This window comes from Lithobates pipiens, unplaced genomic scaffold (genome assembly GCF_037356315.1).
Source record: "Lithobates pipiens isolate NorthernLeopardFrog02 unplaced genomic scaffold, aLitPip1_a1.2 Scaffold_23, whole genome shotgun sequence".
In the NCBI taxonomy this organism is placed as follows: domain Eukaryota; kingdom Metazoa; phylum Chordata; class Amphibia; order Anura; family Ranidae; genus Lithobates; species Lithobates pipiens.
The window spans coordinates 50,925,298-50,948,707 of NW_027507785.1; the positions used below are offsets into that span (position 1 = coordinate 50,925,298).

General features: G+C 45.9%; 1 protein-coding gene across 1 annotated transcript; it reads right to left on the bottom strand.

Annotated features, from left to right (window-relative positions):
* Positions 1-163: 163 nt before the first annotated feature.
* On the bottom strand, positions 164-21,292 carry SEC13 (SEC13 homolog, nuclear pore and COPII component). The gene is given in 10 exon segments (XM_077451588.1): positions 164-1,340; positions 3,725-3,736; positions 3,738-3,872; positions 4,209-4,329; positions 6,978-7,111; positions 7,443-7,576; positions 11,823-11,974; positions 13,297-13,412; positions 14,989-15,033; positions 21,141-21,292. Coding segments are annotated over 10 exon segments (963 nt in total). The 5' UTR covers positions 21,144-21,292; the 3' UTR covers positions 164-1,229.
* Between the last annotated feature and the right edge of the window lie 2,118 nt (positions 21,293-23,410).

Below are 23,410 nucleotides of genomic sequence, written 5' to 3' on the forward strand. Positions count from 1 at the left end.
CAACCAATCAGCTTCTATATTTCATTTTCAAAGCTTAACTGAAGATGCTGACGACAGCAGCTGATTGGTTGCCATGTGCAGCTGCTCCAGTAAATTCCCCTCATTGTATCCCAGGTTTTCCATTTGAACAAAGAGACATTCTCAAGTTACCGACAAACACAGATTGTAATAAATCAATATTTTATTTCATTTCAGCAAATTTTATTTAATAATTAAACAAAAAAAAAAAAAAAAAAAAAAAACTTTTCCTCTGTAAAGTGAATGGCATTGGTAAAAATTTCCATTATTTGTACTGAGAGGGAATGTTTTATTTTCTCCACAAACACCATACAAAAGATTTCATTCTGAATAGAGTATGGATATAACGGGGTCCCCTTTAAGTGGGAGGTTCAGAAGTGCGCAGAAAGCTGCCTGTGATGTATCCGGGGGACATCTACACCAGGTGGTAGGCAACCTTGGCACTGCAGCTGCCATGGAACTACAAATCCCACAAGGCATTGCAAGCATGACAGCCACACAAGCATGACTCCCAGAGGCAGAGGGATGATGGGATTTGTAGTTTTACCACAGCTGGAGTGCCGAGGTTGCTCACTCCTGATATACACCATGCAAGATTTTATTTATTTATTTTTTTCTTACAGGCACTTGATCAAAAACATTTGGCTCCATATTTGAAGTCCTCCCTTTAAGTCTGATCATCTGCAGCCATATGTGATCCAACTGCCATTTTTGTGAGCTGAACATTATTGGTGGGACTGAGGCCCAGCAGTTCTCTGCTAACCTTAGTGACTCCCCCCCCCCCCCCCCCCCACGAATAAAGTAAGCCAACAAAAATGGCTGCCCCAACGCCAACAATTGCGGGCAGACTATGCACGTTCTGTGGAGAAAATAGAGAATATCGCCTCACATATTCCAATAGGTGAGGTTTGATAAGCATAAAGGTGGCCGGTTACACAAACATTAACCAATGCCTCTTTTGTATGAATTATTAGCTTTTAAATTGCCCTGGAAGCGGCAAGTTTTGAGAAAAAAATAAAAAATAAAAACTGCTTGGAGGTAAAGTCCTGTTTTCCTTTAGGAGGCCACATGAGGGCGCTGCAGTTAAATATGACAGGGCAGGCGGTAATAAGAAGTATGTGCAACTTGTCCTGGTGGGATTCAGACTCTACGATAAAATCAGCCCAAGGGGGTCTCGAAATAGAAATTTATCATCCAGATGGACCGACACATCACTGCTCGTTCTGCTGGCCCTCTGTCACGGTGGACACGGCTCCTTGTCCCTTGTTAACGTCACTGATACAAGCCCATAGGCCGTCCGCGGACTCCTTCCACAGAGTCACCTAAAAATCAAAAAAAGCAGGATACCACTTTCAATAAAGAAAAGCCAAGATGGAAAACTGGATTAAAAAAAAAAAAAAAAAACAGACCTATAAGCCCCATGTGAGCATGAGATTCCCCGGAAGGAGAAGAGAAGTTAATCTGGACTCTAGTCATGTCCTTCAGAGATCACATGACTAAACGGCAATGCTTTTAGACACATGACCAGAGCTGAAGAAACCTGAAACTGCTGCCACTGACTGCTAGTTTCATTAGACATGAAGTAGGATTTGGTGATGTCACTGCTGTGCTGATCGCTGTTCTCCAATGCTGGAGAGGAAGCTGTACCTGAAGACCTGCTGTGCAAGGATCTCCACATCTACTGCTGCTTCTTCCTCATTACCCCCTCCAGTCCCCAGATTACTAGTCATCAGGGAGCCAGCTCTTACATGAGGAAGTGCTGCCTCTACTAAGAGGACAGGGAAAATACCGGATGGCCAGGAGTTTCTGCCTGCATTTTTTTGGGCACAGCATCAACAGTAAAGATTCTATTTAAAGTGGTTGTAACCCCCTTTTTAGAACTTGTACCTATTAGGCAAGCCTCATTGTAGGCTTATCTACAGGCACTGTAAATATCTCCTAAACATGTGCAGTTTTGGAGATATTTACCTTATAGTGCACTGATGATGCCATCGACACATGTGCTGTGAAGAAATGGCCCGAGTGAGTGCTGTGACTGGCGGCTCCGGCACGCATGCGCGGGAGTGACGTCACGCAGCTCCAGGCCAGTCAAACAGCCAGAGTGCGCTGCCCCGGAAGGAAGAGAGGTGAAGATGGATGCGGCCTGCAGTGGGGACAGCGTAGGCTTCGTTTGCAGGAAAGTGCCACATAATGGGCCAGTATGCATTATGCCTTTACTTTGCAGGGTACAAAAGAGGAAGTAAAACCCATTAGGGTTTACTTCCTCTTTAAGTCTTCTTTCATCTTCCGGTCTTAAAGTAGATCTCCTCCCTTCATATTATCATCCTTCCTCTCCACCCCTCCTACGAGCCGTTGCCCTATTAGGGATTAAAAAAAAAAAAAAAAAAACATTTTTAAGAATTAGTCCGGCTCTGCTCCCACTTGCACTTCATTTGCCTAGTCAAACAACGTGCCCGTCCCCCCTCCTTTGCCTCCTGGGAAATGAACATCACATATCCCAGTAGGCATAGCCTTTCGTTCAGTAAAAGAGGTGACAGGATTAGCGGGTATCATTGAAAGACGTGCCGGCTTTACCCTAAATAGCTGGCAGCCTCTCGATGACGTCACAGGAAAACACAGCGGCGTAGGACCGAGCACTGCCACAAGAGAGGAGGATCTCTGCTGGACAGCGCTGGATCTGCTGGGTGGGCGAGCATCTAAAACATGCTGATCTCACCACCATTAAAAGTGATTCTAAAATATAAAAGGACATTTTTTTACCTTAACCTCTAGGCGCTGATGGTAACCAAATCTGCGGCCTTTTAGCGGGAGGTTCTTGGCACAGGGAGGCCACATATTTGCATATCACTTTGCCGACATCTGTGCGGAGAGCGTGCCCCCTGCACGCTCCTGGCAGTTACCAGTGCCAACGCAAGATGCGATCGGGAGCTTTCCAGTCACCACTGTGACAGCCAATCACGGCAGACACATGATCATAAACCCCACCTGTCGGCATCTGAAACCCCTTACAGGGCCAGGAGTTGCTGGCGCAAAGGGGTTAATGCATTCCTTGCAATAAAGTAGAAAAAAACCTTCTATTTCTCAGGTTTGCCCACTTTCCCCTTCACACGGGATTTCCAAACAGCAGCAGAAGCCATTCACTCCAGCTGCTGTCAATGAAATGCAGTAAGGAAGTGGGGTGGGGGGGGTTAGTTAAATCATGCTGTGTGCACCTATGGAGCATTGCTCTATAGACACACAGCTCGGGAGCGAGCAGACACTGCGTGCCTTCATAGCAAACGGCTTGCTATGGGGATACATAAAGAAAAGGAGGAGCCAAGATCACTGGTGGGGGACCTGAGAAGATGATGATCGGGGCCGCTCTGTGCCATACCATAACACAGAGCAGGTGAGAAGAACATCTTTGTTATTCTAATAAAAAAACAAATAAATAAAAAGCGGGGGATGGGAAAACCCCTTTAACTTAAACCTCATTATATATATATATATATATATATATATATATATATATATATATATATATATCCTTTGGTTATCGCAAGTTAAAAATCAGAAGCCTCCCATTGGCTACTACTGCATGTTCTAGCACTTTCCCTAGCTATAAAATATAGTTTGTGATAATATAACCTTTTTTTCCCCCCCCACCATGAATCATACCAGCTTTGGGTGTTTGGGGCACTGAGTGTGCCAGGACCTGGATACCCACCTTGTTATCTCCTCACAGACACAGCCAGGATATTGGCGGTGATGGACCAGCTCACGTGCCAGACAACATCGTTGAATTTGTGCAGCAATTTGGGGTTCCAGCTGTTGGTGGAGGGATCGTCACAAGTCCAGATGTAAACTCTGCCGTCCTGCAAGGAAGATACAGCGACACTTGTTAGAGGAGTCAGAGAAGTGAATATCTAGAACTGGCTGACCTAGGATTACCGCCTATGGGTTGAAACGTGTCAGTTGGGATGGAGTCATATCTTGCAGGGGAAAATGTCTGGTGCCAATAAAGCTTGTTGAACAAAAAACAAAACAAAAAAAACAAACAGTACAAAAAAAAAAAAAAAAAAAAACACACAACACACAGCAGAGGGTGCTTGTGCGTTTGTATGCCTGGGGGGGGGGAATCTCGGAGGGTCTGTGCACCCCTGCCTTGAGCGGTGTCATTTACACACAAATACATTGGCTGATGGTTTTACCTGGGAGCAGCTGGCGATTGTGCTTGTGGGAAGACCAATAGAGGGAGCCCAGGCCACATCCCGTACCCAATCACTGTGTGCCTCCAGTTTCTGATCCTCTTTCCACTGACCGTCCTCTTCCCTAGAGAAAGCATCAAATGTAAAGTCCAAGCAGCAAAAGGGTGCTTTCAGCAATCTCTACAACTGCCAGCTACAATCTTTCACTTGGTGCAAAGCCATAGAATCCAGCAAAATTGAAAGTGGTTGTAAACATTCGATTGAAAAAATAAATAAATATATATATATATATATATATATATATATATATATATATATATATATATATATATATATATATATATTAATAACAACAACAACCACCATGTTATACTTATGAAACAAATGAGAAGTGCGCTGTCACCAAACATGCCACTTCTGGATATGTTTGCATGGAGATTTCACTTATTTATTGCAATGAATGGACACTGATATTTGGCATAGCAGTTTATACACGGATGGACTCATTTTTTAGCATTTTTCTATTGGTTGATTTTTCAAGTACATTTTAGATCCCATTGACACTTCATTGCACTAGTCATTGTTTATTCAAAGAAATATTTTTTATTTTTTTTTTCCAGACTTTGTTTCATTTATTTGCATCACCAGTTGTTATGTTATATAGCATCATTTGTTTATTTATTTATGTATTGTATCAAGATTATATGCTTTCTAAGCTTATATATTTAAGTTTGGCGACAGCGCACTTCTCACTTTTAATTATTATTGCATCCCAATATTCCAGGGATTTTTAAGTGCAGCAGAATTCTTTTCAACATATTGGACAAGCACAACCCTTCAAAACATACAAACATGTTATACTTACCTGCTGTACAAAACCATTGCACAGAGCAGCCTCGATCCTCTGCTTTTTTTTTTTTTTTTTTTTACAGGAAAAGCCCTGATCCTCTTCTACTTGGGCCCCTGTGGCGGTGATCCAGTCCCCTCCTCTTCATTGGGTGCCCCTCCACAGAAAGACGATTTCCATGGGGGCACCCTGTGCGGGTGCGCACCCCGAGTCAAGAAGGACTTGACAAAGCGCATGCGCGTAAAATGCGTAGTCACGGCAACAGGGACGTTTGTGTTCCACGCTGACCACAGCAGCTTCCTCTTCCAGGTACTGTCTCCGCCCAGGGCAGGAGCAACGCCTCCCACACACACGCGGGTCCATGGTAGCCCTCCCCTCCGAGTACCATGCCTGCACCCAGGGTTCCAGTGATGCAATCCATACACACTGGTGAGCCTGGGGTGGATACTTTGCCTGCTTGGTACATCTTGCGGCTTTCAACTCCGGATTTCTCCATCCAGGACACAGTGATCCATAAGTGCCCTAGTCAGCCTCCAGTCAGCACAGTAAGGTTACTATCAATGTTGTAATGGAATACACACCGTTTTAACTTTTATTTGTGAATAAATCAACTAGTACATCAGATGCGCTCTGTGGGACATTGCTATTACTGTTAAACATTGGTCACCCCAGCCCCTGAGCACTGTCAGCTCTTGATTTTTTTTTTTAAAGCCTATAATAAGACTTACCTATAGGTACTGTAAATATCTCCTAAACTTGCACCGTTTAGGAGATATTTACTGTATACCATGCAGAGGACGTCATCGGCGCCTGCGCTCTGTAGGAACGGCCACGTGTGCCGCATGCGTGGGAATGATGTCCCGTGGCTCCAGCCAGTCACACAGCCGGAGTCCGCAGACCCAGAAGGAAGATGGATCTGCCTCCAGTGGGGACTACGAGGACTTCATTTTCAGGTAAGTTTCACATAATGTGCTAGTATGCGGTGCATGCTAGCACATTATACTTTTACTTTACAGGTCACATAAAAAAATAAAAAGACCTCTTTAAGGCTTTACAACCACTTCAATCAGCAGTGTGTGACCTTTCAGTACAACGAAAGGTTCCTGAATGTCTAAAGTAGCAAATGTACAAATCATCCTTCATTTGTCTCTCACACGCTCTACCTACCAGACACTACAGCTCAGTGGGAGTGGTTTCAGCAGCAGAAGCAGTGCTGCCAATCCAGAAAATAGTGGGCGGGACTAGGTGTGGCCAGGTGTCAGTGGACAAATGACAAGTTGGTGAATCAGCAGTGCCAATAGTGATAGCCACGTCCCCCCACAACATCTTCTCCTCCCACTGTAGTGCAAGCAGGCGCCGCCTACACAAGAGTGACAACAGTGACCTGTGTTCAGTAGAAGGGCAGCATTGTTGTCTCTCCGTCACAGAAAGTTGCATTAGGTGGACTTGACTGGCAGGATCAACAGGTATTTGTGGGACTTTGCATTGTGGTGCTCTATTGGATTGTCTATTGGAGACTGCCGATACCCTGCTGGAGATGGTCAGAGAATGGAGACATACCACAGGTGTAGTTGAAGGCTACAAATATGATGCAGTAGATTGTTAGAGATTAGGTATAGGTTAAATGAAACTGAACCAGTTTACAAACCAATGCTCCCACTACTGTCTGCAGGGAACCCAAGGGCCACACCATAACAAAGTACCGAACGGCCACAAGCTGAGCACCACAGATCTAAGGTAACCTTAATGCTGGCATGTTGTACAAACAATACAGGATAAGAAGGCCTCAAATCAGGTTTTTAATCATTTTCAGGGAAAACTCTGCAGTAAGGAACATCTAGGATTTTAATAATAAAAAAATAAAAATAAACAACACCACACACACACAACAAAATAAAAACATGGTTGGGGTGGCCAAGACCTACCTCCAGATCTTTACCAGGTTGTCGCAGCCCCCAGAGACAAACCTCTTGATGTAATTGGGCCTTGGTCCAGATGGCTGATCCACCAGACTGCCAGGGACCACAGAGGGAGCCCAGCTCACAGCATTACACCCGATCTATAGAGGATTACAAATCAGAGTACCTGCATGATGTACAAAAGTATCTCCAGAATATATCCATTAATAGAACTACTTTCTGCTTAAGATAACGAATACCCATTTTTGCTACAGACACTTCAGTTAAAGTGAAACTGAAGCTTTTTAGATGTAAGTATTCCTCTACAATAAAGTGCTGTTTTGATTATCGATTAATCGCCCTGTTGCGGTTTCTTTTGCAGTAAAGGCTTCGAAGTGTTTCCAACTAGGAGGTAAAATGTTCGAAACTTTCACTCTGGAGGAAAGACGATTATACAGGCCGTTCCATGAGAATTATATTTTTGTCCCTTACCGTGTGCGCATTGGTGATCTTTTTGACATCCCAGGGGCCGTCCCCTGTATAGGTGAGGAGGGATATGGCGCCATCTGAACTGCCGCAAGCCAACAACAATCCAAAGTCATGGGGGGCCCAACACACAGAGTTCACTGGATGGGAGAAAAGAACATTAGAAGCCGTGTCTGATCAAACGATTTTATCACAAGGCACTTACTACGGTGATAAGGGGACCCCTTACTTCGGTGGTGGTCACATTTATGAGCTAAAGGGGGCCTCAAACGCAGCCACAGACATCAAAAGGGCCTCACTTAATGTTCAATATATGTAATGCATGATAGGACTAACAGAAACTGCAGGCCTAATAGAGGAGATGAGGATCAGAGAGTGTGGAGGGGATGCATTGTTGGCTGGGGAGATGCCGCAGAAGACCATACCAAACTTGGAGCATGTTACATGAGGCCAGTAGAGATCAATGCAATTACCCTAATCAATGTTCCCACTATAGACTGCTCAGGTCTGAGGGCGACATATACACCAAGGGGCTGAATCTGGCCCTCGAGCCACTGGTTGGGCACCAGGCCTTACTTGCTTCAGATGGAATCGTTTAGCATTTTTAAATGTATCTAAAGGCAATTTTTTGGTTTTGTTTAACCACTTTCAGACCGGACCATTTTGCTGGTAAATGACCAGAGGTCTTTTTACACTTTGGCACTGCGCTGCTTTAACTGGTAATTGCGCGGTCATGCAATGTTGTACCCAAACAAAATTTGCGTCCTTTTCTTCCCACAAATAGAGCTTTCTTTTGATGGTATTTGATTGCCTCTGCGATTTTTATTTTTTGCGATATAAACGTAAAAAGACCGCAAATTTTGAAAAAAAATGATATTTTCTACTTTTTGTTATTAGAAAAATCCAATAAACTCAATTTTAGTCATACATTTAGGCCAAAATGTATTCAGCCACATGTCTTTGGTAAAAAAAAAAGTCAATAATTGTATATTTATTGGTTTGCGCAAAAGTTGTCACATCTACAAACTAAGGTACGTTTTCTGGAATTTACGCAGCTTTTAGTTTACGACTGCCTATCTCATTTCTTGAGGTGCTAAAATGGCAGGGCAGTACAAAACCCCCCCAAATGACCCCATTTTGGAAAGTAGACCCCCTAAGGAAATTGATAAGAGGCATGTTGAGCCCATTGAATATTTTATTTTTTTGCCTCAAGCGATTGAATAATGACAAAAAAAAAATTTTTTTTTTTTTTTTTACACAAAGTTGTCACTAAATGATATATTGCTCACACATGCTATGGGCGTATGTGAAATGACACCCCAAAATAAATTCTGCTGCTTCTCCTGAGTACGGGGATACCACATATGTGGGACTTTTTGGGAGCCTAGCCGCGTACGGGGCCCCGAAAACCAAGCACCGCCTTCAGGCTTTCTAAGGGCGTAAATTTTTGAGTTCACTTCTCACTACCTATTACAGTTTTGAAGGCCATAAAATGCCAAGATGGCACAAAACCCCCACAAATGACCCCATTTTGGAAAGTAGACACCCCAAGCTATTTGCTGAGAGGCATGTGGAGTCCATGGAATATTTTATATTTTGCCACAAGTTGCGGGAAAATTACAAACTTTTTTTTTTTTTTTTTCACAAAGTTGTCACTAAATGATATATTGCTCACGCATGCCATGGGCATATGTGAAATGACACCCCAAAATAAATTCTGCTGCTTCTCCTGAGTACGGGGATACCACATATGTGGGACTTTTTGGGAGCCTAGCCGCGTACGGGGCCCCGTAAACCAAGCACCGCCTTCAGGCTTTCTAAGGGCGTTACAGTTTTGAAGGCCATAAAATGCCAAGATGGCACAAACCCCCCCCAAATGACCCCATTTTGGAAAGTAGACACCCCTAAATTTAGGGGTACACTAGTGAGACTAGGTAATAAATGGCGGGTGCCCTGAAACTATAAAAAAATAACTAACCAACCAGCGTCACCTGTAACAGTTATATGGTGATCATGCGGTGATCATGCGGGCTTTATGCGGTAGTATATGGGGGTCCCTGGTGCTATAAAAAGCTGCAGCGAACCTAAATACCTACCTGCCTAACTAGCGCCACCTGTGACACTAATACAGCGATCAGAAAAACGATCGCTTATTAGGCTGGGTTCACACTGGAGCGATGCGGGAACGCCACGAATGCGCGGCGGGTTCCCGCATCGCATGCCTCCCGGCAGCAGTTCACACTGCCCTATGCGAACTGCTGGGAGTGTCAGTGAAATGTTACTGACACCCCCAGATCAGTTCGCATATCGCAGTGCGATCTGCAAACTCGGATCGCATGGTGTGAACACCCATGCGATCCGATTCTGCTGCGGGCCAAAAAAAGGGTCCCGTGCGAATTTGCGGCGGGTGCGGCGAATGGCTGAACTCGAATCGCACAGAGATCGGATGTGATTTGCACTGCAGTGCGGTGCGAATCACATCCGTTCTCATAAACCGCTGCAATGTGAACCCAGCCTTAGTGACACTGGCGACGGGGGGTGATCACGGGGTTAAACCTTTATTGGGGGGGTTAGGGGGGTACCTTAGAACTAAAGGGGGCTAACCCTAACTGCCCTAACAGTTATTAGTCACAAATGACACCCGCCGGGTGATCAGGGGGTTAAACCTTTATTAGGTAATAAATGGCGGGTGCCCTGAAACTATAAAAAAATAACTAACCAACCAGCGTCACCTGTAACAGTTATATGGTGATCACTGGTGAAAGGGTTAACTAGGGGGCAATCGGGGCTTTATGCGGTAGTATATGGGGGTCCCTGGCGCTATAAAAAGCTGCGGCGAACCTAAATACCTACCTGCCTAACTAGCGTCACCTGTGACACTAATACGGCGATCAGAAAAATGATCGCTTATTAGGCTGGGTTCACACTGGAGCGATGCGGAAACTCTAACTGCCCTAACAGTTATTACAGTCACAAATGACACCAATGCAAAAAAAAAAAAAAAAAAAAATGACATTGGTGTCACTGTGACTGGGGGGCAGGGGTAATTGGGGGGGTGATCGGGGGGTAAAGGGGGGGTGTGAGTGTGCCTGGCATGTTCTACTGTGTGTGTAGAGTGTTGGTGCAACTCACCGATCCCCTCTCCTCCGTGTCGGAACGAAAAATACCGACACGGAGGAGAGAATACATCACTTCCTCTCCTGTGTTTACATTACAGGAGAGGAAGTGATGTCACGGGGGATTTCTATTCGTCGGGAGCGATCGCGAGGGGGTGGCCATGAATGAATGGCCGCCCCCTCGTCCCGGATCGCTCCCGGACGAAAACCGACCGCCGCAGGCACCGGGCGGGGGCCCGATCGGCCCCCCGACCCGCGGGAGGCAAGGGACGTACATGTAAGCCCTTATGCCTGCCCGTGCCATTCTGCCGACGTACATCGGCGTGCGGCGGTCGGCAACTGGTTAAAGTCTTAGATAGGGTAGATAGACAGTGCTTTGAAAAAGCATTCACACTTTTTTTCATGTTACAACCAAAAATATAAATTTTTTGGGGGGGGGGGGGGATTTTATGTGACAGACCAAAACAAAGTGGCACATAATTGTGAACTGGAAGGAAAATGATAAATATTTATTTGTAAAAAAAAAAAAAAAAAAAAAGTGAAAAGTGTGGGGTACATTTTCTATACACTTTGTGTTGGTCTATCACTTAAAGTGGGAGTCCACCGGGACTCCGCGTTTTTTTATTTTTATTTTTTAAAAAGCCAGCAGCTACAAATACTGCAGCTGCTGACTTTTAAAATAGTGACACTTACCTGTCCAGCGTGCCCGCGATGTCGGCACCCGAAGCCGATCGCTAGGTCGTCTGTCGGGTCCTGCCGCCGCCATCTTGGGTATGGGAATCAGGAAATGGAGCCTTTCGGCTTCATTTCCCGGTTCCCTACTGCGCATGCGCGAATTGCGCTGCGCAATGAGGACGCTCCCCGCTGCCGCTGGGAGCTGTGTGTTTCCCAGCAGGCAGCGGGGCACTTGCGGGAAGGGGCGGGCACTTGCTGAAAGGGGCGTAAGTTACGCCCCTTTCTGCAGAGAGCTGTCCCGGAAGTGGGTGCAGTTACCTGGATTATCCAGGTAACTGCACCCCCCTCCCCCTGAAAGGTGCCAATCGTGGCGCCGGAGGGGGGGGGGATTCCGATGAGCGGAGGTCCATTTTAGGGTGGACCTCCGCTTTAAAATCCCAATAAAATACATTTAAGTTTTTGGCTCCAACATGACGAAATGTGGAAAATTTCAAGGGGCATGAATACTTTTTGAAGGCGCTGTAGGCGTCTTCACTCTTTAGGACTGAAAGTGAAGAACAGAAATATCGCTTTCATTGTTGTGGGACGGAAGTACCTGATGAATCGTGGCCGGTGTACTCGTACGTCTTCTCCCAGGTGCCGTTTTCCTCTTTCCATATGACGACCTTTCTGTCATAGGAGCAGGACGCCAGGATGTTTCCATACATTGGGTGAGCCCAGGCCACCTGCCAAACTGGACCTTCATGTCTGAAATACACAAAAATCAGACTTCCGAGAGAACTTTTCAATATAAGATTCTGCGTTAGTGAAATATAGGACGTAGGTTACCTTATATTAAAGTGATAACAAAAAGTTACTTTTTTTTTCACCCTTTAAAACAATCATCATACATACCCCAATCCCCCTCTTCTTGGGCCCTCTGAAGGTGCTCCTCCCCCTCAACGAGTGCCCCCACAGCACAAAGCTTGCTATGGGGGCAATCATGCATGCTCGTTCCCAAGCCCCATTCTGTGCGTCCATAAGACACAGAGAATGGCTCGGCCCCACTCCCTTGTCAATGGCTGTGACTAACTAATGCTCTCATGCGCATTGCTGGACCAAGATTGGTTTCAAGTAAGAATGGGGGGGGGGGTTTGCAGAAGTTTTTTTTGCCTGTATGGCTGAGCTGTTACAATGACAGTGTGCAGGAGACCGGCAATGCAGATCGCTGGTACAATGTTTTTACTATTTACTATATTTTAACTGCAAAAAGAAAAATTTGCATTTTTTTTTTTAAAGTGAACTTAAATATGCAGTTTGGATCACCAGATGGAATCATATTTCCAGGAGATTCCAGTAACAAGATCTTTCACTCCTAACCAAACTGTGCATGATCTCACCCTCTTGTCACATTCCACAGAAAATATTATCAAATCCAGCAGTAATTGTGAGAACCCCTCGTAATCGGCACAGCTGGTGTACAGAGCCAGGATCTCAGCACAGGGATGGTGGAACCGCTAATAATGGTCACAGCAGGCGTACAGACCTGGGGACTCAGCAAAGGGATGGTGGGAACCCTTCATAATGGGCACAGCAGGTGTACAGAGCCGGGAACCCATTACTGGGATGGTGGGAGCCCCTCATAATGGGCATTGCAGGAGTACAGACCTGAGAACTCAACGCAGTGTTCCCACCAATAGAGTCCCTGAGAGATGGAAGAGACTGTTGGGGTTTAAATTTCCAGCATCTATCAAACATTAAACCAGTTTTGTCTTTACCGACACACTTTAGGTATCTTTTATTGCAGATTACAAAACCGTAAAGGAGGACACAAAGCAGAGGCAGGAGGTGGCAGGGCGGAGAATTGGCACTGGGTCGGTAGAACTGTAAGCTGTGAACCATATAGTGACGTCTCTCATAAATCACAGCAGAAGTGTACGTGGTGGGAGGGTGGACTTGCAACAATATTTGCATTGCGTACATATATAAAATTATTCATCTGTACTTATTGATTTATTTAGGAGTTTGGCTGAAATTGCTACTTAAAATCCTCATAACCTAAAAACAACACTTTATGGTCTCTCTCTTACCCCCGCAGATCAGCGATTAGGATCTGTCCTCCATTCTTCACGTCAAAGATCTTAACCGATCTGTCGGACGAGCATGTGGCCAGGCGCGTCCCATAGTAATCCATCTGTGCATCATGCTAAATAAAGAAATAAAGGAGATTTTGAAATAACTTTTTTAACTTTATAAAAGAATATCAAAATATACTGCCATTAGGTCTAATGAGGGAATTTGTTGGCTGTTACAAACATTTGTGAAACAAACGTGATTCTTATTAGTCAAAGTGGTCATAAAAGCTATCGGAATCGCTCTGATCTGTCCTGGAAGCCCCAAGGAAATGAAAAAGGGAAGAAAGGCGGGGCTGTCAATTCCCCAGACCGCCGCACCGGCTTCATGGGCACCGACAGCTTTAAAAATAACAAACATGTCATACTTACCTGCTCTGTGTAAAGGTTTTGTAGACAGCATCCCCGATTCTCCTCTTCTTGGGTACCATGGTCCCTCCCCTTTGCCGAGTGTTCCCACAGCAAGCCACTTGCTATGGGGGGGGGCACTAGTGCGTACTCTCTCCTGAGACGGCTGTGTCCATAGACACACAGAGCATGGCTTGGCCCCATCCTCCTCTCCTCACTGGATGTGATTGACAGCAGCAGGAGCCTATGGACAGGTAAGTGTCCTTATTAAAAAGTCAGCAGATACATTGTTTGTAGCGGCTGACTTAAAAAAAAAATAATAATAATAATACATTTTGTTGCGGCTGGTACAATGCTTTAAAGATGAAAAACCTTCTGTAGTGCAGCACACCCACAGAGATCCCCCGTTACTTACCTGAACCTGATTGTTCCAGCAACAGGGACAAGCACAGCAGCTCCAGCCGCTGTTTCAGGTCCTCATTGGGTAGCAACAGGAGCCACTGGCTCCCGCTGCTGTCAATCAAATCCAGTGAGCCAGCGGGGGCGGGGCCGAGTCCTGCTGTCTGTGTCAATGGATGCAGCAGCAGGACTCAGGAGCGAGCCCACACGAGTGCCCCATGGAATGCGGCTCTCCATGGGGGAGGGGGGGGGAACTCGAGAAGGGGAGGAGCCAGGAGCACTGCTGGGGGACCCCAGAAAAGGAGGATCAGGGCCACTGTGCAAAACCCTTGCACAGGCACAGAGGAGTTTAGTATGACATGCTATTTAAAAAAAAAAAAAAAACCCTTTACAATCACTAAATTCCGTTTTAAACGCCTGAGTGTGCATTGACACCTAGGACAGCTTGGAGGGGCATTTAAAAGCCAAACATCCGCCCCCCCCCCCCCAAAACAACACACACAGACACCCCTAAAAGCAGCATTTTTATCACCCTGCATTAGCTGTGTTGTTAACCCAACAAGCCGTGTCTCTCTGTACTCATTCACCTCGATTCCCCACCCTTCATAGCTTGAGTGCCAAAGGAACTAGAATAAATGGCACAACAAGCCTATGCTAAGATCTCTAAAAGCAACAGCCACACATCCATTAGATGCAATCTACTCTGTAAGAGATAAGGCGGCCATTGTCTAAAGACGTCATTGTATATGTACACATGCCACGGGGTGATGGTGGTGTCCGATCCTCTCCCTCCACGTTCCTGGACTGTCACATAAACCGGGAACCTTCTCAATCTTAACTAAATAATAACACAACTCACTGAAAGACAAATACTAGAGATAAAATACGGGATTTACTACTTACAATCATATCCTCGTGTGAGGTGTCCACGGTGTTTATTACAGATACCTGAGAAGAAAGAAAAAAGCACAGTCAGCTTTCTATGAACATGAAGAGATTGCAGCAATAATCACACTGCTGTCAGATAAGGATGGGTGTACACTAAACGTGTGATGGTGACCTGATCAGTGACCTCTAAAGCTGGCCATACACGTGACAATTTAATACAGAAATCAAAGATATGGAATGGCAGTTCTGATGGACCACAAGGAGATGGGAGTGAAATTGCTCCAGCCCCCCCCCCCCCCCCCGACCATTTAAATTCCATTTTAAAGTAGATCTATAAATCAAAATGTAAACTCATATTTTTCACATTGTACCCCAATAATTTCTACCGTACTCCTGATCATCTGAGCCATCTTAACCACTTCCCACCTGGCCACTGCATATGTACGGCCGGGTGGGCGCTCTCTCCTGAGTGGACATTCAGGAACGTCCCTCAGGAGGGGGGGGGGGGAATCGTGCCTGCGCAGTGGCCCGATCCCAATGCGCTCGTATCACCCGGACACAGCGCATCTTAGCTCGGCAGGAGGGCTCTGTGATTGGCCCTCCTGATCACATGATGGCCGTGTCCAATCACGGCTGTCATGTGATGTATACAAACAGCCGGTTGCTAGGCGATTGGCGCTCCTCTCCTCCATGGAAGTTGTCGGTGAGGAGAGGAGAGCAGATCTCTGCAGCCGGCTGGTGATCAGGGAGTATGAGCGTTTTTTTATTTTATTTTTTTTACAGCACTGATCACCAACCTAGTTTCACCACACATGTCCCCCACAATGTAAAATACACAAGTAAAACACATGTCCCCACATAGTAATGATCCCCAAAACACATGTCCCCACATATATAACAGTAAAATCACATGTCCCGATGATCATTTGCAGACATATGTCCGTGATCACCTGCGCACATCTGTACATGATCATTTGCGTACATCTGTCTGTGATCACACAAACCAATTATTATACACTTAATAGGATTTTTTTTTTTTACCAAAAATATGTAGCAGAATACATTTTGGCTTACCGTAAATTTATGAAAAAATTTAATTTTAATGGATTTCTTTTAAAAATAGAAGAAAATATTGTTCTCCCCCCCCCCCCCCCCAAGATTTCTGCTCTTTTTTCGCAAAAAATAAAAAATGGAGTCGTGAATAAATACCAGCAAAATAAAGCTCTATTTGTGCAAACAAAATGATAAAAATTTAATTTGGGTACAGCGTAGCATGACCGCGCAATTCTTATTGAAAGTGCGAGAGGGCTGAAAGCTGAAAATTGGTCTGGGAAGGAAGGGGGCGAAAGTGCCCGGTATTGATATAAAAAAAAAAGAAAAAAAAAGAGAAGTACTTTGTGAAGATCCCCACACATTTACTTCCTCGAATTCTATGCCCTGCGAGTAGGCACTGTTGTGTCACACATTTCCCAAAGCCAGTGTTTCGGCAGAATAGGCGACCTGTCAGATTTTGCAATGGAAGTGACGTTCCGTCGCCGCCATCTTGGTACACCCCACACTCGTGCACATTAAGGATACAGTGAGAAGGCGGAAAGCAGACATTTTGTTACACCCACCGGAGTCTTGCATTTCACACTTATTGTTAAAAGTAAACTGAGCGACATACAGCATTTAAAAAAAAAATCAGTCGACTGTTTAGATGTTGAATTTTAAAAGCAGTGGCAAGTCTGCTGATCTCACAGGTTTGCTAATCTGACAGAACACAAAAATCAACAGTCTGATGGATTTCAAAATACTGAATTTCACTGTAAAAGCTGAGTTTACTGTTAAAAAAAATCAGTGTGCAAAATGCAAGACTCCGGTGGGCGCAACAAGATGCCCGCTTGCCGCTTTCTCACCGTATCCTTACTGTGGACCAATGCATGGTTTAGCAAGATGGCGGGCGAGGGAACGTCACTTCCGTTACAAAATCTGACGGGTCACCTAATCCGGGCGAAACACCTGCCTTCTAAACTAGAGGTGCTTAGGAGGAGGAATCTCAGGAGGCGGAGTCAGTACAGGAATAACTGCTTGCAGGCAGCAAGGTACCATGGGATATGTAGTCCTTAGAAATGGAGGAGAAGCTGCAAAGCATGCTGGGAATCCAGAAAGTTGTGGAAAGATGGCCAGGTGACAGGCAGCACTTATCACATGAAAAGAAGATTTTTTTAATCATGTGAACGCTGGAAGGTTTTATCCCCTTCATGACCAGGACATTTTTTTGCCATTTAGCTCTTTAAAGCGGTTTTGTACAGAAAATTGCAAGTTCATCTTATTCAAATGGCTTTGGAACATAGATGCAGTTATGACCATTGAAATAAAATAATATGCAGTATTTACCTTTTATTTTTAATGTTTATGCCGACTTCCGGGCTCTCCTCCCGTGGGAGTAGGCGTGTTTATCGGCTTCGCAATGGTCCCTGGGAACTTTTTTAGCTATTTCCCAGAAATCAGTGGGGGACACAGTCATGCCGAAATCTCGTGAGATTTCGGAAGGAGGACGCCGGTCACGTGACGAGGGCGTGTCCGAAATTGCCATTTTGAAAGTGGGCAGGCAGCTCTATCTGCCATTACCACTATAGCACACGAGGAAGGAAAACAAAGAGGACACTCAATGAGCATGTGCGAGATGGAGCGGTGGATGCTGGGAGCTCAGCATCATCGCATCCAGGAAGTAAATGCCTGTGGGCTTCAAACGCCCACAGTGAAAGTGGAAACCGCCGGACTGCTTTTTTAAAAGTTTTCCTTAGCAATGAAATCGTCACGCCGGGGGTTAAAAAGACGCCGATCATGACTGCAAAGACACCGTAGGAATCGCCCACCAGTGACACAGGTAAAAAAAAAAAATTTTGAAAAAAATATTTTTACTTTCTGCTGCAAAACATAACCAAGGGAAAAAAAATGGCCAAAATGTATTCTGCTACATGTCTTTGATATATATATATATATATATATATATATATATATATATATATATATATATATATATATATATAAATAAAAATCCCAATAAGCATACATTGATTGGTTTGTGTGAAAGGTATAGCATCTACAAACCAATTTGGGCCCAAAGTGTCAATAATTTGTGTGGCCACCATTATTTTCCAGCACTGCGCCTTATCCCTCTTGGGCATGGAGGTCACCAGAGCTTCACAGGATGTCACTGAAGTCCTCCTCCCCTCCTCCATGATGACATCACAGAGTTGGTGGATGTTGGAGACCTTGCGCTCCTCTACCTTCCGTTTGAGGATGTCCCACAGCTGTCCAATAGGGTTTAGGTCTGGAGACGTGCTTGGCCAGTCCATCACCTTTACCCTCAGCTTCTTTAGCAAGGCAGTGGTCATCTTGGAGGTGCGTTTGGGGTCGTTATGTTGGAATACTGCCCTGCGGCCCAGTCTCCGAAGGGAGGGGGATCATGCTCTGCTTCAGTATGTCACAGTTAAGGGTGCAACGGATCAAAAAAACTCACGGATCGGATCGTTCCTCGGATCAGAGTCACAGATTGGATCATTTTTCGGATCAGCAAATAATTGAATTTGCAAAAACCTGTGAAAATTCCACCGCCATATAGTCCCCACTGTAATATCCACAATCTTCCCCACTGTAATATTGGCTGATCATGGCTGGGTATGGCTGGGTATGGCAGAGCATGGCTGGGTATGGCAGAGCATGGCTGGGTATGGCAGAGCATGGCTGGGTATGGCAGAGCATGGCTGGGTATGGCAGAGCATGGCTGTCAAAGAGCAGATCTGTAGTGCCCACAGCGCTTCATCCATCCGTTCTCTCCCCCTCCACTGTACAGATCAGTACAGAGAGGGGAGAGAGGAACCGGCGCTATGACATGACGCTGGTTTGTTTACAAGTGATCGCTCCGTCATCTGACGTAGTGATCACATTGTAAACAGCCTGGATGTAGAAAGATGGCTGCCGCTTCGGAGCTAGGCCAAAGCCGCGGCCTTTCCTAAGGCCGTGACCATGGAGCACTCCGTTCGGATCACTGATCGGTGACGATCCGTTGCACCCCTAGTCACAGTACATCAGGGGTAGGCAACCTCAGCCCTCCAGCTGCGGCAAAACTACAAAAGTACCACGAGACATTGCAAGACCCTGACAATCACAAGCATGGCCCCTAGAGACAGAGGCATGATGGGATTTGTAGTTTCACCACAGCTGGAGGGAAGAGGTTGCCTACCCCTGCAGTACATGTTGGCATTCATGGTTCCCTCAATGATCTGTAGCTCCCCAGTGCCGGCAGCACTCATGCAGCCCCAGACCATGACACTCCCATCACCATGCTTGACTGTAGACAAGACACACTTGTCTTTGTCCTCCTCACCTGGTTGCCCCCACACACGCTTCACACTATCTGACACCAAATAAGTTTATCTCGGTCTCATCAGACCACAGGACACGGTTCCAGTAATCCATCTCCTTAGTCTGCTTGTCTTCAGCACACTGTTTGCGGTCTTTCTTGTGCATCATCTTTAGTAGAGGCTTCCTTCTGGGATGACAGCCATGCAGACCAATTTGATGCAGTGTGCGGCGTATGGTCTGAGCACTGACAGGCTGACCCCCCCACCCCTACAACCTCTGCAGCAATGCTGGCAGCACTCATACGTCTATTTCCCAAAGACAACCTCTGGATATGACGCTGAGCACGTACACTCAACTTCCTTGGTGGACCATGGCGAGGCCTGTTCTGAGTGGAACCTGTCCTGTTATACCGCTGTATGGTCTTGGCCACCGTGCTGCAGCTCAGTTTCGAGGTCTTGTCAATCTTCTTATAGCCTAGGCCAGTGATGGCAATCCTTGGCACCCCAGATGTTTTGGAACTACATTTCCCAAACATCTGGGGTGCCAAGGTTCGCCATCACTGGCCTAGGCCATCTTTATGTAGAGCAACAATTCTTTTTTTCAGCTCGTCAGAGAGTTCTTTGCCATGAGGTGCCATGTAGAACTTCCAGTGACCAGTATAAGAGAGTGAGAGCGATTTAACACACCTGCTCCCCATTCACACTTGAGACCTTGTAACACTAATGAGTCACATGACACCGGGGGAGTGAAAATGGCTAATTGGGCCCAATTTGGACATTTTCCCTTATGGGTGTACTCACTTTTGTTGCCAGCGGTTTAGACATTAATGGCTGTGTGTTGAGTTATTTTGAGGGGACAGGAAATTTACACTGTTATACAAGCTGTACACTCACTACTTTACATTGTAGACAAGTGTCATTTCTTCAGTGTTGTCACATGAAAAGATAGAAGAAAATATTTACAAAAATGTGACTGAGGGGTGTACTCACTTTTGTGTGTGTATAATAAATTTTTCCCCATTTCCTCTGTCAACACAGCTGGTTCCTAACAAAAAAAAAAAAAAAAACCCTGCTGGCTCCCGGACTGCCTCCCGATGTAAACACCATGGGGGTGTATTTATTAAATAATAAAAAATAAAACTGCAGAGCTATTCTTCCTATTAAACACTACAGGAAGTGTTTTGTTATTTCTGTACAATATGTGCAAATAATAGCTGTTGATCCTGCCAGAAATTCAGAGTGATCCCCGTGTCCCCCGCACACCTATTGGGTCCCCTCAAAAAGTCTATTTAGGCCCTCACAGGTCTTACTCAGGAACCACAGGTCAACAAAATTCATTCCCCTCCGCAGTTAAAGGGCCCCAGCGTGGGGGCAGGGAGGGGTTGACGGAATACTGGGATATGTGTTTGCCGGGTCACTTCCCCGTGCCGAGCCGGTGATAGGTTCTTATCGGGCGGCCCCTAGGCCTCGGTGCTGGGAACCCCCAACAGAAAAAAAAGGGGTCCGTATGATTAAGACTTACAGGGGACACCGCTACCTGTCCACGGATCTCAGGGGCAAACCGGTGTCATCGCCCAGACCCACATTCAGGACCCCAGAGCCATGGGAACCAATCACCTTCCACCTGTCATCTGTACAGCCCAGGGCTGGAGAGGAGAGCTGGAATCTGATTGGTGGCAGAAGTCAAGAAACTTCGTCCTCACAAAATCACAGAAGGAAGTCATAATGTGCCAGATAGATCCAACCAATCACCATCATCTCCAGAGGACAGGTGGGTGGGGGGTCGGTAGGTAAGTGACCGGTCGGTGTACTCACCATGCTGGCGGCTCTCCTCTTTTCAGACGTGGCAACTCCCGGCTTCAGGCTCCGCTTAGCGACACTTCCGATGAGAGCAGCGCTGCTTCCGTTCCAGACGGGAACCAGTGGCTGGAGAGAATGGTTCCGCCTTTACCTCAGCGCACAGCCGGACCGCTTATACTGACACACCGATCTAAAAAAAGAGAAACAGATCTCTTCATATACAACATTACATTCTACTCTCCATTGATATAATATCCCCAGTCACCCCCTCTCAATGATGTAACTCTCCTCACAGCTCCCCATTACTACCCTATCCAATGGTATATCCCTTCTCACAGCCCCCACTACCCCCTCCAATGGCATAACCCCCCTTGCAATGGTATAACCCCCCCCCACTATCCCCCTCCAATGGATTAACCCACCTCACAGTCTCCGTTGCCACCCCCTCCAATGGTATATTCCTCCTCACCACCCCCCATTACCCTCTCCAATGGTATAACAGCCCCTCATTACTCCCACCACTTGAAATGGTACGACCCCCTCTCCAATGGTATAACCCCCTATTTCCCCCCACCCCTAGAAATAGTAACCCCCCCCCCACACACTCACAGTCCCCATTACCCCAATCCCTAGAAATAGTAACACCCCCAACATACACACAGTCCCCATTACCCCCACCCCTAGAAATAACACCCCACAACATACACACAGTCCCCATTACCCCCACCCCTAGAAATAACACCCCACAACATACACACAGTCCCCATTACCCCCACCCCTAGAAATAACACCCCACAACATACACACAGTCCCCATTACCCCCACCCCTAGAAATAGTACCCCCCCCCAACATACACACAGTCCCCATTACCCCCACCCCTAGAAATAACACCCCACAACATACACACAGTCCCCATTACCCCCACCCCTAGAAATAACACCCCACAACATACACACAGTCCCCATTACCCCCACCCCTAGAAATAGTACCCCCCCAACATACACACAGTCCCCATTACCCCCACCCCTAGAAATAACACCCCACAACATACACACAGTCCCCATTACCCCCACCCCTAGAAATAGTAACACCCCCCCAACATACACACAGTCCTCATTACCCCCACCCCCCCAACATACATACAGTCCCCATTACCCCACCCGTAGAAATAGTAACACCCCCCCCACACACACACATACACACAGTCCCCATTATCCCTCTCTGCTAGATTACCCCCACCAATGTTATATCCCTCCTCACAGCCCCCCATTACACCCTTTAATGGTATAACCCCCCCCCCACACACACACACAGCCCCTTATTACCCCCACTACTTGAAATGGTATAACCCCCACAGCCCCCATTATCCCTTTCCAATGGATTAACTCACCTCACAGTCCCCATTACCACCCCCTCTTAATATGTATATATAATGTCATTTTGACTTTAAAGCGGACCTTTAGTCATTTTTTCATCTTTCCATCTATTAAATCTTCTGCCCTTGTTGTTGTTGTTCTAAGTTAGGATAGTAAAACATTTTTTTTTTCTGCCAGCAAATCCCTTATACAGCCCACTTCCTGTTTCTTGTCTGGTCATTAGCCTAGGCCAGTGATGGCGAACCTTGGCACCCCAGATGTTTTGGAACTACATTTCCCATGATACTCATGCACTCTGCAGTGTAGTGGAGCATCATGGGAAATGTAGTTCCAAAACATCTGGGGTGTCAAGGTTCGCCATCACTGGCCTAGGCTTATGACATCATACACAGATCTCTCTCTCTCTCTCTCTCCTGAAAGAAAGAAGAGGGGTTGAGTCATAAGAGGGCCAATGAGAGCTGCAGAGCTGGAGGTGTGCCTCTGTGTAAATCCAGGAAGTGAATAGGCAGTTAAAATGGCTGCAGCCAGACTCAGTGGAGGGAGTGGAGTCCAGAATTACAGTATATATAAAATAATATGCAAAGTGGTTGGAGGTGAAATGGATATTTTATAGATAGGCAACTCCTATCCTCATATTGATTAGTGGTTCCAAATTAATAATAACTATTGCAGTAGGGAACAGACACAAAAGATACGCTCAGCATCTTTCCAAATAACTGTTCTCCTTTATTATGACACATTTAATGTTTTTTATACACATGATTACGTAGGTATCACATTAATATTACAATTGTATGTTTATGGTAACAAGGGGCGTAACATAGACAGGCTAATTCTAATCAGGACTCGAAAGAATGCAAAACATGTACTGAAAACATTATTAGTGCCGTGTGCACGGTGAGGGCAGT